At 35.8% G+C, this 13,037-nt stretch overlaps 1 protein-coding gene across 2 annotated transcripts in view; it reads left to right on the top strand.

The window, feature by feature from the left end:
- Nucleotides 1-13,037, top strand: part of LOC133305010 (MADS-box transcription factor 6-like) — a 52,138-nt gene that overhangs the window by 26,679 nt on the left and 12,422 nt on the right. For both annotated transcript variants that reach the window (XR_009750713.1, XM_061505114.1), the window contains exons 5-7: nt 3,877-3,918; nt 12,399-12,440; nt 12,560-12,663. Coding sequence is in view for 1 of the 2 variants with exons in the window: in XM_061505114.1 (XP_061361098.1) it covers nt 3,877-3,918; nt 12,399-12,440; nt 12,560-12,663 (188 nt within the window). In the remaining variant the exon portion in view is untranslated. The remainder of the gene's footprint in view (nt 1-3,876; nt 3,919-12,398; nt 12,441-12,559; nt 12,664-13,037) is intronic.

Here is a 13,037-nt window from a genome sequence, read left to right as displayed (position 1 = left end):
GTTACTGGAGACTGATGATGGAAGATCATCTCTACTGCAAAGATCTACATGAGCTTATTATTCTTGATGAGAGACCGGCAGGCAAAACCGATAAGGAGTGGGAGATCCTGAGTCGTAAGGCGGTAGCTACAATCAGGAAATACATTGACAAAAGCCTCTTTGAGCACGTGTGCAAGTTCACGAACGCGTACAAGTTGTGGACGAAGCTGGAGTCCATGATTCAGAAGAAGACTCCCAGGAACAAAACACACATGGTTCGCCGACTTGTGAAGCTGGAATACAAGGATGACATGAGCATGATTGAACACCTCAACACCAACAAAGGTATTGTTAATCAGTTGTCTAAATTCGAGATGAAAATTGATGATGAGATGCAGGCTTTGTTGCTGATGAGCTCGCTGCCAGAAAGCTGAGATACTCTGGTGGTGACTTTGAGTAATTCGGCTCCAGAAGGAAAATTAAAGATGGATGTCGTAACAGATAGTCTCCTGAATGAAGAAGCCAGGAGAAGAGAACGAGGTGTTTCGAGCACGTCTGAGGCCAATGTTGCTGAAAACAGAGGGAAATCCGACTCCCGGGGTAGAAGTAAGAGTCGGGATCGAGATCGTGACAAACGAGGAAAGTCCAGAGGCCGGTCAAAGCCGAAATATGAGTTGAAGTTCTTCTATTATGGGAAGACAGGGCATAAGAAGCCAGACTGATGGACTCTGCAGAATGACGAGAAGAATGGCTCTGTGAAGCCGGATCAGATTATTCCCAAGAAGAAGGAAGACAAGAGCACCACTACGGTGGCTGCCAACTCGAATGCCGATATATTCCTCCTTGGTGAGGATAATTATTTGAATGTTGCATATGATGACTGCACCTGGATTGTTAACTCTGGTGCCTCCTTCCACGTTACTCCACACAAAGGTTTTTTCTCCTATTACCGAGGTTATGATTTTGGAGTCGTGAAGATGGGAAATCAGGTGACCAGCAAGATTGTTAGTGTCGGTGATGTGACCCTGACCACAGATGTTGGGTACTAACTTGTGTTGAAAGATGTAAGGCATGTTCCTGACAATCGATTAAACCTAATCTCGGTAGGCAAGTTTGACAATGTCGGGTTAGTGAACTACTTCGGTAGTGTTAGATAGAAGCTGGCCAAGGGAAACATGGTTGTTGCCCGAGGTAAGAAGGAAGGCTCCATGTACGTGACGCAAGGAAAGATCAATAGCAGAGAAGCCAATTCTGTCAGAGATGGACTTAGCTTGGAGCTATGGCGCAAGCGCATCGGCCATATGAGTGTGAAAGGGCTCCAAATCCTGAACAAGAAAGGATTATTGACCGGGTTAAAAGGCCAAGCGTTGGAAAGTTGCACACACTGCCTAGCTGGATGAGAATGATGAACTGGGTTCTCAAGCTGAAGAACAGCCGAGATATCCAACACGAGAAAGAAGACCCTCTATAAGGTATCCATCTGATGAATACACCGTTGTTGCTGAAGACGGTGAGCCTCAGAGTTATGATGAGGCTGTGACGAGCTCAGATAAGGAAGAATTGGAAAAGGCAATGCAAGACGAGATGAAGTCTCTGCGTGAGAATCAGACTTATGAGCTGATCGAGTTGCCTGACGGAAGACGAGCTCTGGAAAATAAATGGGTCTAAGAGATTAAGAATAAAGAGAACGGGCAAAAGTCGAGATACAAAGCCCGGATTGTAGTGAAAGGCTGTAATCAGAAAAAAAGAGTAGACTTTGAGGAGATCTTTTCTCTTGTAGTGAAAATGACATCGGTCCGAACCGTGTTAGCTATGGCAGCTTCGATGGACCTTGAGGCAGAACAAATGGACGTGAAGACGACATTTCTTCATGGTGATTTAGAAGATATATATATATATATATATATATATATATATATATATATATATATTTGAGAAGACAGAGGCTGACCACTGCGTATTTGTGAAGAGGTATGAGGCTGGAGGTTTTTTGATTTTGTTGTTATATGTTGACGACATGCTTATTGTAGGGAAAGACAAATCGAGGATAGCCGCCCTAAAGAAGGCGTTGAGCTCATCCTTCGCAATGAAGGACCTCGGCCCTGCAAAACAGATTCTCGGAATCAAGATTATCCGAGATAGACAAAAGAAGCTACTGTGGCTGAGTCAAGAGAAGTATATTGAGAAGATTCTGAAGAGATTCAACATGAACAAAGCCAAAACAGTGAGCACCCCCCTAGCCAAGACACATAAAGCTGAACCAGAAGCAATGTCCGAGATCTGATGAATACAAAGACGAGATGCTGAAGATCCCATACCAATCCACTATCGGAAGCTTGATGTATACAATGGTTTGCACTAGACCCGACTTGGCATATGCTGTTGGAATGGTAAGTCGGTATCTTTCGAACCCCAGCAAAGAGCACTGGGAAGCAGTGAAGTGGATCTTCAAGTACCTCCGAGGTACGACCAACTTATGCCTCTGATTTGGAGAAGGCACAGTCGAGTTGCAAGGCTACTCGGATTCTGATTTAGAGGGAGATTCCGACTCGAAGAAGTTGATGACGGGATACATGATGAGATTTGCCGAAGGAGCTGTCTCCTGGCAATCAAGTCTTCAAAAGTGTGTTGCACTATCGACAACTGAGGCTGAGTACATTGCCGCTACTGAGTTAAGCAAAGAGATGTTGTGGGTGAAGAAGTTCCTCATGGAACTCGGTCATGATCAAGACAAGTACGAGCTGGGTTGTGACAATCAAAGCGCAATCATCTTGCAAAGAATTCGACATATCACTCCCGAACCAAGCACATTGATGTGAGGTATCAATGGATCCAGGATGTGGTGGAAGGTGGAGAGCTCGAACTCGTCAAATTGCACACTGACCAAAATTGGTCCGACATGATGACAAAGCCGGTTCCAACAAGAAAATTTGAAGACTGTTGTGAAGGAGCCGGATTGATGCTGAAGCCGACGCATTGAAGTTGGAGGGGGAGATTTGTTGGGCTTTCTTCTTCAATGCTAAGCCCAAGCCCATTGAGGGGTTTCCTAAAAATCCTAAATCCTAAATTCCACCTTCTCTATATATTCATTAGTTGTGGGTGGAGGCTAGGTTAGAAAAATAGAGAAAATTATTTGAGAGATTTGTGAGCAAAGCTTTGAGCTTTGTATTTGAGAGATCTCTAGAGAGAGTTTGAGTGAAACATCTCTAGGGAAGTTTGATTATCGCCATTGTTGGAGATGTTGTGTTAACTACCACATTGGTGAATTCTGATCCTTTGTATCCATTATTTTCATAGTGGACTTTTGAACTGGACTAGGTCCCGTGGATTATTACTTCTTCATTGGAGAAGGTTTTCCCACGTTAAAATCTGCTTGTGTTCTCTTTCTCTCTCTCCCTTTTATATTTTTGTTTTTCGCTTCGCTGCCCGACCTGGTGAAGTTCAGGCCGAGGTAAGATTGTTGATATTCGAGATACAGGATCTTGTTGATTGACTTCCGCGAAAAGGTTGTTGAGCAGAGTTGAGGGATCCAAGTTCCCAACAAGTTGGCGTATGAGAATTGAGCAGGTGGGAGTGAGAGCGTGTGTTTGATCCTTCCCTGGTATAACCTTTGGAAGGAGTTTAAAGTCTTAATCTTGAATTCACCCCGAGTCGGACTATCATGAAGCGATTAACTGATTGGAATATTTCCAAAAAAAAAAAAATTGATTGAAATAGATAAAACAATAAAGTGCTCATAATAAACCAAATCCTTAGATCCGTAGAGCTAAAACATTTTCTTCTGTATTTAATATTTTTCTTTTTTCTTTTTTTGTTTGGGGGGATCTTACATTAGTTATAACAACTTTATGTCATATATGTACTTGCCATTATTATTATCTCGCTTTTAAATTGCAGACGAAGAAGCTCATGGCACGAGCGGAAGAATTACGCGAAAAGGTATGTAATTATTTAAACTTAAGATACTAAATGAAGGTGCTATGTTGTTGGATTTTACTCCATGTGATTTTTTGCGAATCCCTCTTCAGCTTTCTTCACCTCTTTGCCATCTTTCACCCTTTTGGAATGATTGGTCCATTTCTTTATCACAAGCAAGAACTTATAGCCAAGAAATTGTGTTCGTTACTTCATTAAGTATATAGTTTTGTCCCATCGAAGATTGCCCTTTAATGATATCAAATTTCCTACCATTGAACCTACAAGAATCGACTTCTCTATGTTAGGCCTTCTAGAGAATCAACCTCTTATGCTAATTGAGAGAACCAAGAGAGGGTGAATTGGTTATTTGCGGTTCAATTACAAAAATTTATGGAACACTGCAAACAGTAAAAGAGATAACGGATGAGAAATACAAATTATTCTAAAAATTCGCAATTTCTCTAATTCATTCAAATAATAACTTAATACCATTAAAATTAAGTCAAATATTACAGAATAAGTTAAATCAATAGAAATATAAATTATTCTAAAAATTTGTATTTTCTAAATTATTTAAATAATAATATAATATATTTCAAATACTTAAATTCTGACAATAGAAATAGATCATCAAATTTATAATATTTTTCAAGCTATTTCTCAAATATTATATATCAAAATTAACATAATTTTCAAAAATAAATTAGTAAACTTCCCAACTCCATTTGGCGTTACGTTTTCCTTTAAAAATATTTTCAGTATCAACCATTCCACCTTTTTATCTATAAAGTTATTGCATAATAAAATAATAACTTAAAGTAGAAATAATTAAATTAAAATTCAAAGTTTGGACGTCTAATCACCACTATTAAATTACGGAAGTTGTGTGGATTTGAAAAACAAGGATTAGCGCGACATTCTAACCTGTGAATCAGAACAACCTGATTTGAAAATTGGATCAAACGAGTCAGTCCGACCTATTCACCTATAAACCAGACCTCGCAACCGGTCCGGTCCAAGTATGGAATAAACTTGAACAGGCACAAAATTGGTGAATCGGGTTCAACCGATAACGAATTTTCAGTTAAACCAATTTTATTATTTTTTATGTAAAATTTCTACACATTGCAAGCATTAGGAATCAAATCTCAATTGGGAAAATTGTAGGGGTGACACAATGTATCATGACCTACAAGTTGACCCGCGACAATACACATTAAAATGCAAGTGGTGTCAACATGTGGAATAAAAAGAGTCATTATGAGTTTGGGTAAATGACACAAATTATTATCATGTCATGTCACGGGTTGACCCGCGTAACTAGCGTATCAACCCATAAAATTAGTTAATTCAAAAAAAAAATTAAAGATAAAATTTTAAAAATTTTGACACAAGTTGTTGCGGGTCATGGGTTAACCCACATATTTGACCCTTTGAATCTCATCGAAGCACTGCAAGGATAATGTCATCCTCATAGACCCAAAGGGCAATAAAGGAAGTGCACGAATGATGAAGGAAAAGTGAGTGGTCCACATTTGACCGTGTGTAATTGAGAGAAATGAGAGTAATGGAAAGCTTAGAGTACCATTGTCTACCAACTTGCTTGAGGCGATAGAGGGATTTTTATAATTTGCAAACTTTGTGAGGGGGGAACAATAAGAAAAATGTGGCAGAGTCATGTACACATTTTCATGGAGACCGCCATGTAAGAACGCATTATTGAAATATTAGCCCTAGCTAAAGCAATCGACAAGAGAACACAGACACTAGTGAGCTTGGCCACCGGTGAGAATGTATAAAGATAATCAATGCTTTGTCGAAGAGATGTGCTATATGGAACCATCAACTCGTTGCTTCATTATGTATAACCACTTGCATCCAATATGATGTTTTCCATGTGGGAGTTCAGTGATCACCCATATGTTATTAAGCTTGAGAGCAGTAAGCTCATCTTGCATGACTTGTTGCCAACAAGCATATTTGGAAGCTTGGGCATAAGAGTTGGGTTCTTTGTTAGAGAAAGTGTTAAGACAAAAACATGTATAGCATGGAGAACAAAATATATAATACTACTTGAGATAAAGGATACTAAACCTGAAAATGGGTGCAAAAAAAGATTGGTAATATTGGTATGTTGTGGATGAGGAAAGACCATAGTGATAATCACCCAAATATGATGGCATGTGCTTTGGACGTGTTGATGGTTTGAGAAAAGATAGATTATAGATTGGGTGAGTATTGATAAGTGAGGTAGAATCTGTTTGAGGTTATAGGTTCGAGAGAGAAGGGTTTAAAGGTGCTTAAAGTATCACACCAAGAGGCATCAAGATTATAATTATCAATAGTGTTACCTCAAGCTTAGAAAATCCTAGAGATAATGCAAGTTATTAAGTTCCAGCCCATATGAGCCCAAATAATCATGCTTTCACTTATTGGGCATGTATGTGAACATATTATTGGATTATATTATTAATAATTCAACAATATCTCTTTTTATGTTCACCATACAACACAATCTAATAGAGTGATCAGTGTAATGTTCAAATAAATATGAATCATTCACATCCAGTCCAAGACAATTAATTTGGATTAGTCAAAGAGTTTTAACAGTAAGATATTAAACGCAATCATCATTTGCAATCTAAATAAATAAACCACCATGATCATGAATATGTTTTGAGATCAACATACCAAAATAAATATTTAGAGTTTTAGATTCAATCTAAACTTATCCAAATCCCAACATCCAAAATATGTCTCAAAATCAGTTCACAATCAACAATATTTATAAAATAAAGATAGCAAAATGTAAGTCTCAAATAAACAGACTCCATCAAATGGGCAATAACAGGTGAATTATCAAGACCCTACACACTCTAAATGATGAATTCATTCTTCAAGTAAGTCATCTTGGTCAAGATCCCACTTATTAAGCTCTTCATCATCTCGGTCATCCCCTATAGAATATCATATATGAATTTCATATTATCATGAATTCAATCAGTTGAATAATCTACTAAAGATGTCTTGTTCTACTGAAAGAATTTAGCATCATATCATCTATCAAAGAAGAACATAAATTAATGTCATAAAGAATTATAATATCATGTTCATAAGCATTAAGCCAGTTTTATTAATTATGAACAAGGTCTAAACAATTTGTTTTGCAAAGAGCCATCAACTTAAGTTTATTTGTATAAGAATAATCATTGTCTAGTTTCAAAGAACAGGACTAATAGTCAAGTCACTTACAATAACCTAGTCATGTGATATCAAGTTTCAGTTAAAAACAACACCAGCAAGATTCTTAAGCAAACAACTATTTCAAAGTTTATATTTTGAATGTCACAATTATAATCCCTCAAATTTAAATAATCTAGCATCAAGTTTGGAATGAGATCATTTAACCAAAAAAATGGTTCAATCCGATGGGATTGTATCATCAAGTTTGGAATGACACAAGTTTCTCAGGTAGAACCTTTGAATTAGGTTTAAGTTATCTTCATTAAGTTTGGAACGAGACAACTTGCCATTTTCAAATTAACCAGTAACCATGAACATCGATGAAACATATAAATTGTGCTTATCATTTTGGCCAACAAAACACATAATTGGAAGGTAAGTAAATGGTAATTAAGACTTCTCTACATAGTCTTTAATCTCATTTTCCCCATTATTTTGAAAAATCGATCTTTAGGCATACCTTCTGCGAAAGCATCGGCCAAGTTATCATTCGATCTCACATCAAAAAAGGAGATAACTTCTTGTTTTCTCAGATAATTCAATAACGCAGAGATTCCCTAGATCTCATTGCTTCCTGATACGATAATGGGTCATCCTCTATATGGTAAGTAGCAAAGTCCTCATCAAAGTCTTTAGGAACTATCTCTCTCTCTCTCATAGATACTCTACTTGGAACTGATTCAACAGTCAGTTGTATGGGGTTAGTGTCATAAGGGCTTGCTTCAGATTCTATGGGAGATTATAAAATCATATCTGTAGATCCAGAAACACTTAAGCCATGATCTTCGAGAAATATATTCTCAAAGAATTATGCACCTCTGGATTCTATCACCGCGTTAGTTGATAGATTCAAAAACTTATTTGCAGCGCTATCTTTTCCACTTCCTAAATATACACAAGTAATGGTTCTAGATCTCACCTTAGGTATGTTATGATCTTGTATTCTTACATAATCAATACAACCTCAATTCTTAAAAGTATAATATCTACAAGGACACTTATGTTATATCTCATAAGGTATCATAGGCAACTTAGAGTGTGGAAACCTTTTCAAGATGTGATTAACAGTTGAACCGCTTCTCCCCAGTAGGAGGAAGGCATGCTAGCTTAACATATAATTTAACATTTTAGTTATTGTCCTATTTGTGCGCTCGATAACACCATTTGATTGAGGTGAGTAAGGAGCAGTGGTTTCAAGTATTATGCCTTCTAAAGCGCAAAATTCCTTGAACCCTGTCATTATGTATTCTTGAGTTGATTTTCTACTCTCAACTTGAAAATCTTGAACCTTTCAAAAACTTATTCTTTCAATTTCAACAATAAACATGACAATATCTAGAAAAATCGTCTATGAATGTTATTAAATACTTCTTATCACCTCTAGTAACATAATATCTAAAATCACAAAAGTTAGAATGTATCAGCTCAAAAAGTTGTGTGCTTTTTAAAACAAACTTAAAAGGTTTTCTAGTGATCTTAGTTTATGCACATATTTCACATTTGTCAAATCGAATAGAGGCATCCAATGGAATATTATGAGTTTTAGCTAGATGTTTCATTTTTCTGTAGTTCACATGTCCAAGTCTATTATGTAACAACTTTGGATCAATCAAAGTCGAACTTATATGGTTTATGCTCCCAGTATCTAAACTCAACCTATACATACCACTAACTATAAACGAACAGCAAAATAACATGAGTTAACAAATAAAGTTACTTTATCATTCACTATTGAGAAAGACATACTGACTTTATCAAGTAAACTCATAAATATCAAATTCTTTTTTAGTAAGATTACTACTCTAACATGTTTCAAAGTTAGTAATTTACCTGAAGAAAGCATCAAAATTGAGGTTCCAGCATGAGTAACATCTACCTCACCACCATTGTAAATTTGGTGGTGTCTTTCACTTCTATGATCTCAGTGAGTAAATTCTTGTCAATTGTAGCATGACAAGTAGCTCAGCTATCCAACTGCCACTCAAAAGAGACATTGGCTTTTCCATTCTTCATCATTCCAATGAAAGCTTGAGGCTCAAGTTCATTAGTTAATGTATTAGCCTCATTTCGTGGTGTGTTATTCTTTAACTTATTTGGTAACTTACACTATACTATCCAGGGACCCCACTTTCTACAGTTATGAAACTTACCGTTCTTCTTCTTTTTGAGGATAGTCTTTTGTCATCTAACTATGAAGAGAATTCACTTTTTGTGACTTGGACTTCTTCTGAGGTTTTTCGGAATGTGAAACTAAGTTAGCAACTGACTTTTGTTGTCCTACTTGTTCCAAACTCTTCCTAGAATAATTTTGATCCTTACTATGAATAAATCTCTTTAATTCATCTAGTACAATCTTTTCTTTTAGTCTTTAAAGAACTCCATTCAACAAGTAGCTTACTCAACATAAGATCGACAAAAAGATTATCAGACATATCATATTTACCATCTTTTAGCTTGTTCCTCATGTTTTCTAATTCAATTAATTGAGAGGTGATACTTGAATTCAAAGAACTTCTTTTCTAGTAGAGTTTAGGAAAGCCCCTCTTGTTTTTGGAATTGAACATTCAAGTGATCTCATATCTCTTTCGCCATCTTATACTCACTATAAGTAATAGCTAGACGAGCATTTGAAGAATTTGACAAGTAATCCCTACAAAAATCTTTGTCTTTGTTCGATTGATATTCATCCATGTTTTCAACGGTAGATGCAAAATCACTTAATACATTATAGAATATTTCACGTTATTTTATGCCAAATTGAACATGTAATTCCAACCGTGAATTTTAGTAACATCAAATGATTGCAGCTTTATAATATCATAGGAACTACATTTAGCCATTTTTAATCATAGCTAAAAGATAGAAATAGTGCACCTTGCAGTCCACAGACTTCACAAATTAAAGCAAAGACTCTAACTTTTATCAAATTTCTTTGTAGAGTTGGAATTTTCCAAAATAGACCCTAAAAACGAATCAGGAGTGTCCAAAAAGCTTAAGAAGGACTACCCCTATTACCTGAAACTCACTGAAATATTTCCAGGTTATTGAAATATTCCTTGATCGAATATTCCCCTCAAGGGAATATTCTTTTTGTAAGAAAATGCACCTGAAACTTTAAATTGACATATATCCTTTGTCCGACCTCCTTTTAAAGAAAGTGACCAGTCAAAACGATTGTCTTGACGAATAGAACAAAGGTCGGTGGGTTTCACTTCCTGAAAATGGTTGAAATTTTTGGGATCTGGACCGAAAAGTTACATCTGCAGTATCTTTAAGCTCAAATCCTGGAAAATCCTTTCGTCGAATCATGAAAGTAATTATAAATATGAGTTTCTCACAATGAGATCTTAGAATAGACATCTTACTCGCTCAAATCCGATACACAAAGCTAGTACTTCAAGATTGTTGGAGGTTATGGATTCGAGAGAGAATGGTTTAAATGTGCTTAAAATGTACACCAAGAGGCATCAAGTTTGGAATGCTCAGTAGTCTATCCTCCAACTTAGGAAACCCTAGAGATAATGCAAATATTGGGTTCCAGCTCATATAGGCCCAAATAACCATGTTTCAACCTATTGGGCATGTATGTGAACATATTATTAGATTACATTAATATATCCAACAAAATCAAGGGAATGGGTTGTGTGATGTGGTGCGTTAGTCGCTAGTTGAGAGTTATCTCTTGGCAGAGTTCAAATGTTTGTATATGATTATAGTGGTGCATGATTATGGGCAATAGCAGGTGAACCTGTTAAGTTAGGGATATGAGTAGTGGTTGAAGGGTTTGGTATGGCAGGGAATGATGGAATATTAGTGTCGTTAAAGGGAAAAATGTGTTCGAAGAAAATTAAATTGCGAGAAATGAGTAGGTTCTTAAAGTGGAGGTTAAGGAAAACTATCCATTTGTACCATTTTGTTATCCTAAGAAGTTGCATTTGTGAGCTCTCTAGGAAAACTACTTTGTTCAACACCAGAGAGGAAAGAAGCAAATGATGAACATGATGGGCTTTTATCATTAAAATCCAAGTCCGACCCAATGAAAAAAAATAGGGTTTACAAGTTTGCAGCATCCATTTTTGAAGACAAGAGAGAAGAGAGGTCAGTCAACATTCAAAAAAGAAAGAGAGCCATTTAAGAGAAAGTCACACAGGAGAAAGGGAAGTAGCGAGTTATGTTTAGGCTTAGATATTGCCTTCATCCACTGTCCGATCAAACTAAATTTTTTTTAACAAGTTCTTTACTCATTGTTCTTCACATCTAACGGTGCATTTGTTGATTGGAGGTCTGTAGCATTCCTAGAAATTCCAAACCCGATTTGGTTTTCCTGGAGGACTTTGCAGCAAGCAATAGTATTTCGAGAGCTATATCTTTCAAATGAACTGTTGGATTGAGCCCAAACTTTGATAGAAGTTTGAGGACATCTTGTAATAGATTTTAACCGTTCAGCTTTATGATTGAAGATTCCAAGATGGTTCAGTGCAACTGAGAACAGGGGATGTTAATATTTATGTCCTGTTTTGGGAAATAAGATTCAAATAGGGAGATTTCTTTGTTTAGCTGTTAGATCGTCCTCAAATTTGGTCAGCGTGTTTCTCGGTTGTAATACTTTAGTCTGACTCTTTATAATTATGAGTTGAGTCTTCTAATATTAAATATAAATTTTGGACAGAGGCTGTATTTGTTTGTACGTCTGGATTTTGGTATAACTTCTTGTTGAGTTGTTTGTTGGTGCTCTTACTGATTGTAATTGTTGTTGAAATCTTTGTAATCTCACTTTGTTGAAAGTGTAGAATTTGGGTGGACTATGAAACTAGTCTTGTTGATTTTACTCTTCACATTGAGGAGGTTTTTCATATTAAACAATTGGTTTTTGTTGCTTGGTGTTTAGTTCTTGCATAGTTATTGGAATATTTGTTCTTGCTTGTGGTAGACCATTCTTAACAGATCTTGGAAGGGGAAATTGAAGTTGATTTCCCAACAAAACAACCAAAGGCTATAATAGATCGATTTAAAATGCATGAGATAAACTTTGTTCGATACCGATAAACTTCTAGATCAATTTAACAATTAAAGTAGTATAATTTGCATAGTATGTTTGTATTGATACACCTTATATCTCCCTCTTGACTGACATAATTAGATGTAAAATGCATAAGATTGTTGATACTTTGTACTTGATTAATCTCAATACTCTGCCCTCACAATATGTACCTTTATATGACTAGTCATTAATTCTCTCATTACCTATATATTGGTAGGTGCACAACTTGGAGGAGCTTAACAAACAACTGGAATACAAGGTTTTCTCTTAAATAATCATATCGCTATAATATAGTAATGCCTTAAAATTGTCAAATGGTTTTTATAATAAAGACTTTAATTTGTATATTTACTTGTATTTTTAAAACTTATGTGACAGGAAAGAGACATATTATCAAGCCTCGTCGCTGATAATAACAGCCATGTTCAGTTGCATGCTACACAATCCAATCAAGTTGAATCAGGAACAACCTTAAGCACACGGTATGCACTATTTTTTCTTGTTTTAATGACAACGTCTTCCCAAAAATGTTATGCCTCGAAAAATTAGTTTAAGAACTAGTTTCATATAAATGAGTTAAATCAAAAAATTATTGAAGAAATATAATATTCAAAAAAAAATATAGAAGTAACACTATTAATGTTGCAAATAAACCACGGTAATTATGTATATCATTTTTTATTAATAGACATATTAAAGTACCTAATAGTATAAGAGTATAAATTTTATAACGGATATAGGGAGAGTAGAAACCACACAAAAATCCTAAATATGACAAATTAATTTTGGAATATATTTTTCATCAAAATATCAAAAAAAAAATATATAATATACTGCATAATACAATAATTTTACA

Source organism: Gastrolobium bilobum, unplaced genomic scaffold (assembly GCF_033153095.1).
Source record: "Gastrolobium bilobum isolate Gb01-03AN ecotype WA unplaced genomic scaffold, APGP_CSIRO_Gbil_v1 utg20602, whole genome shotgun sequence".
NCBI lineage: Eukaryota > Viridiplantae > Streptophyta > Magnoliopsida > Fabales > Fabaceae > Gastrolobium > Gastrolobium bilobum.
This window is presented reverse-complemented; position numbering and strand designations above follow the sequence as displayed.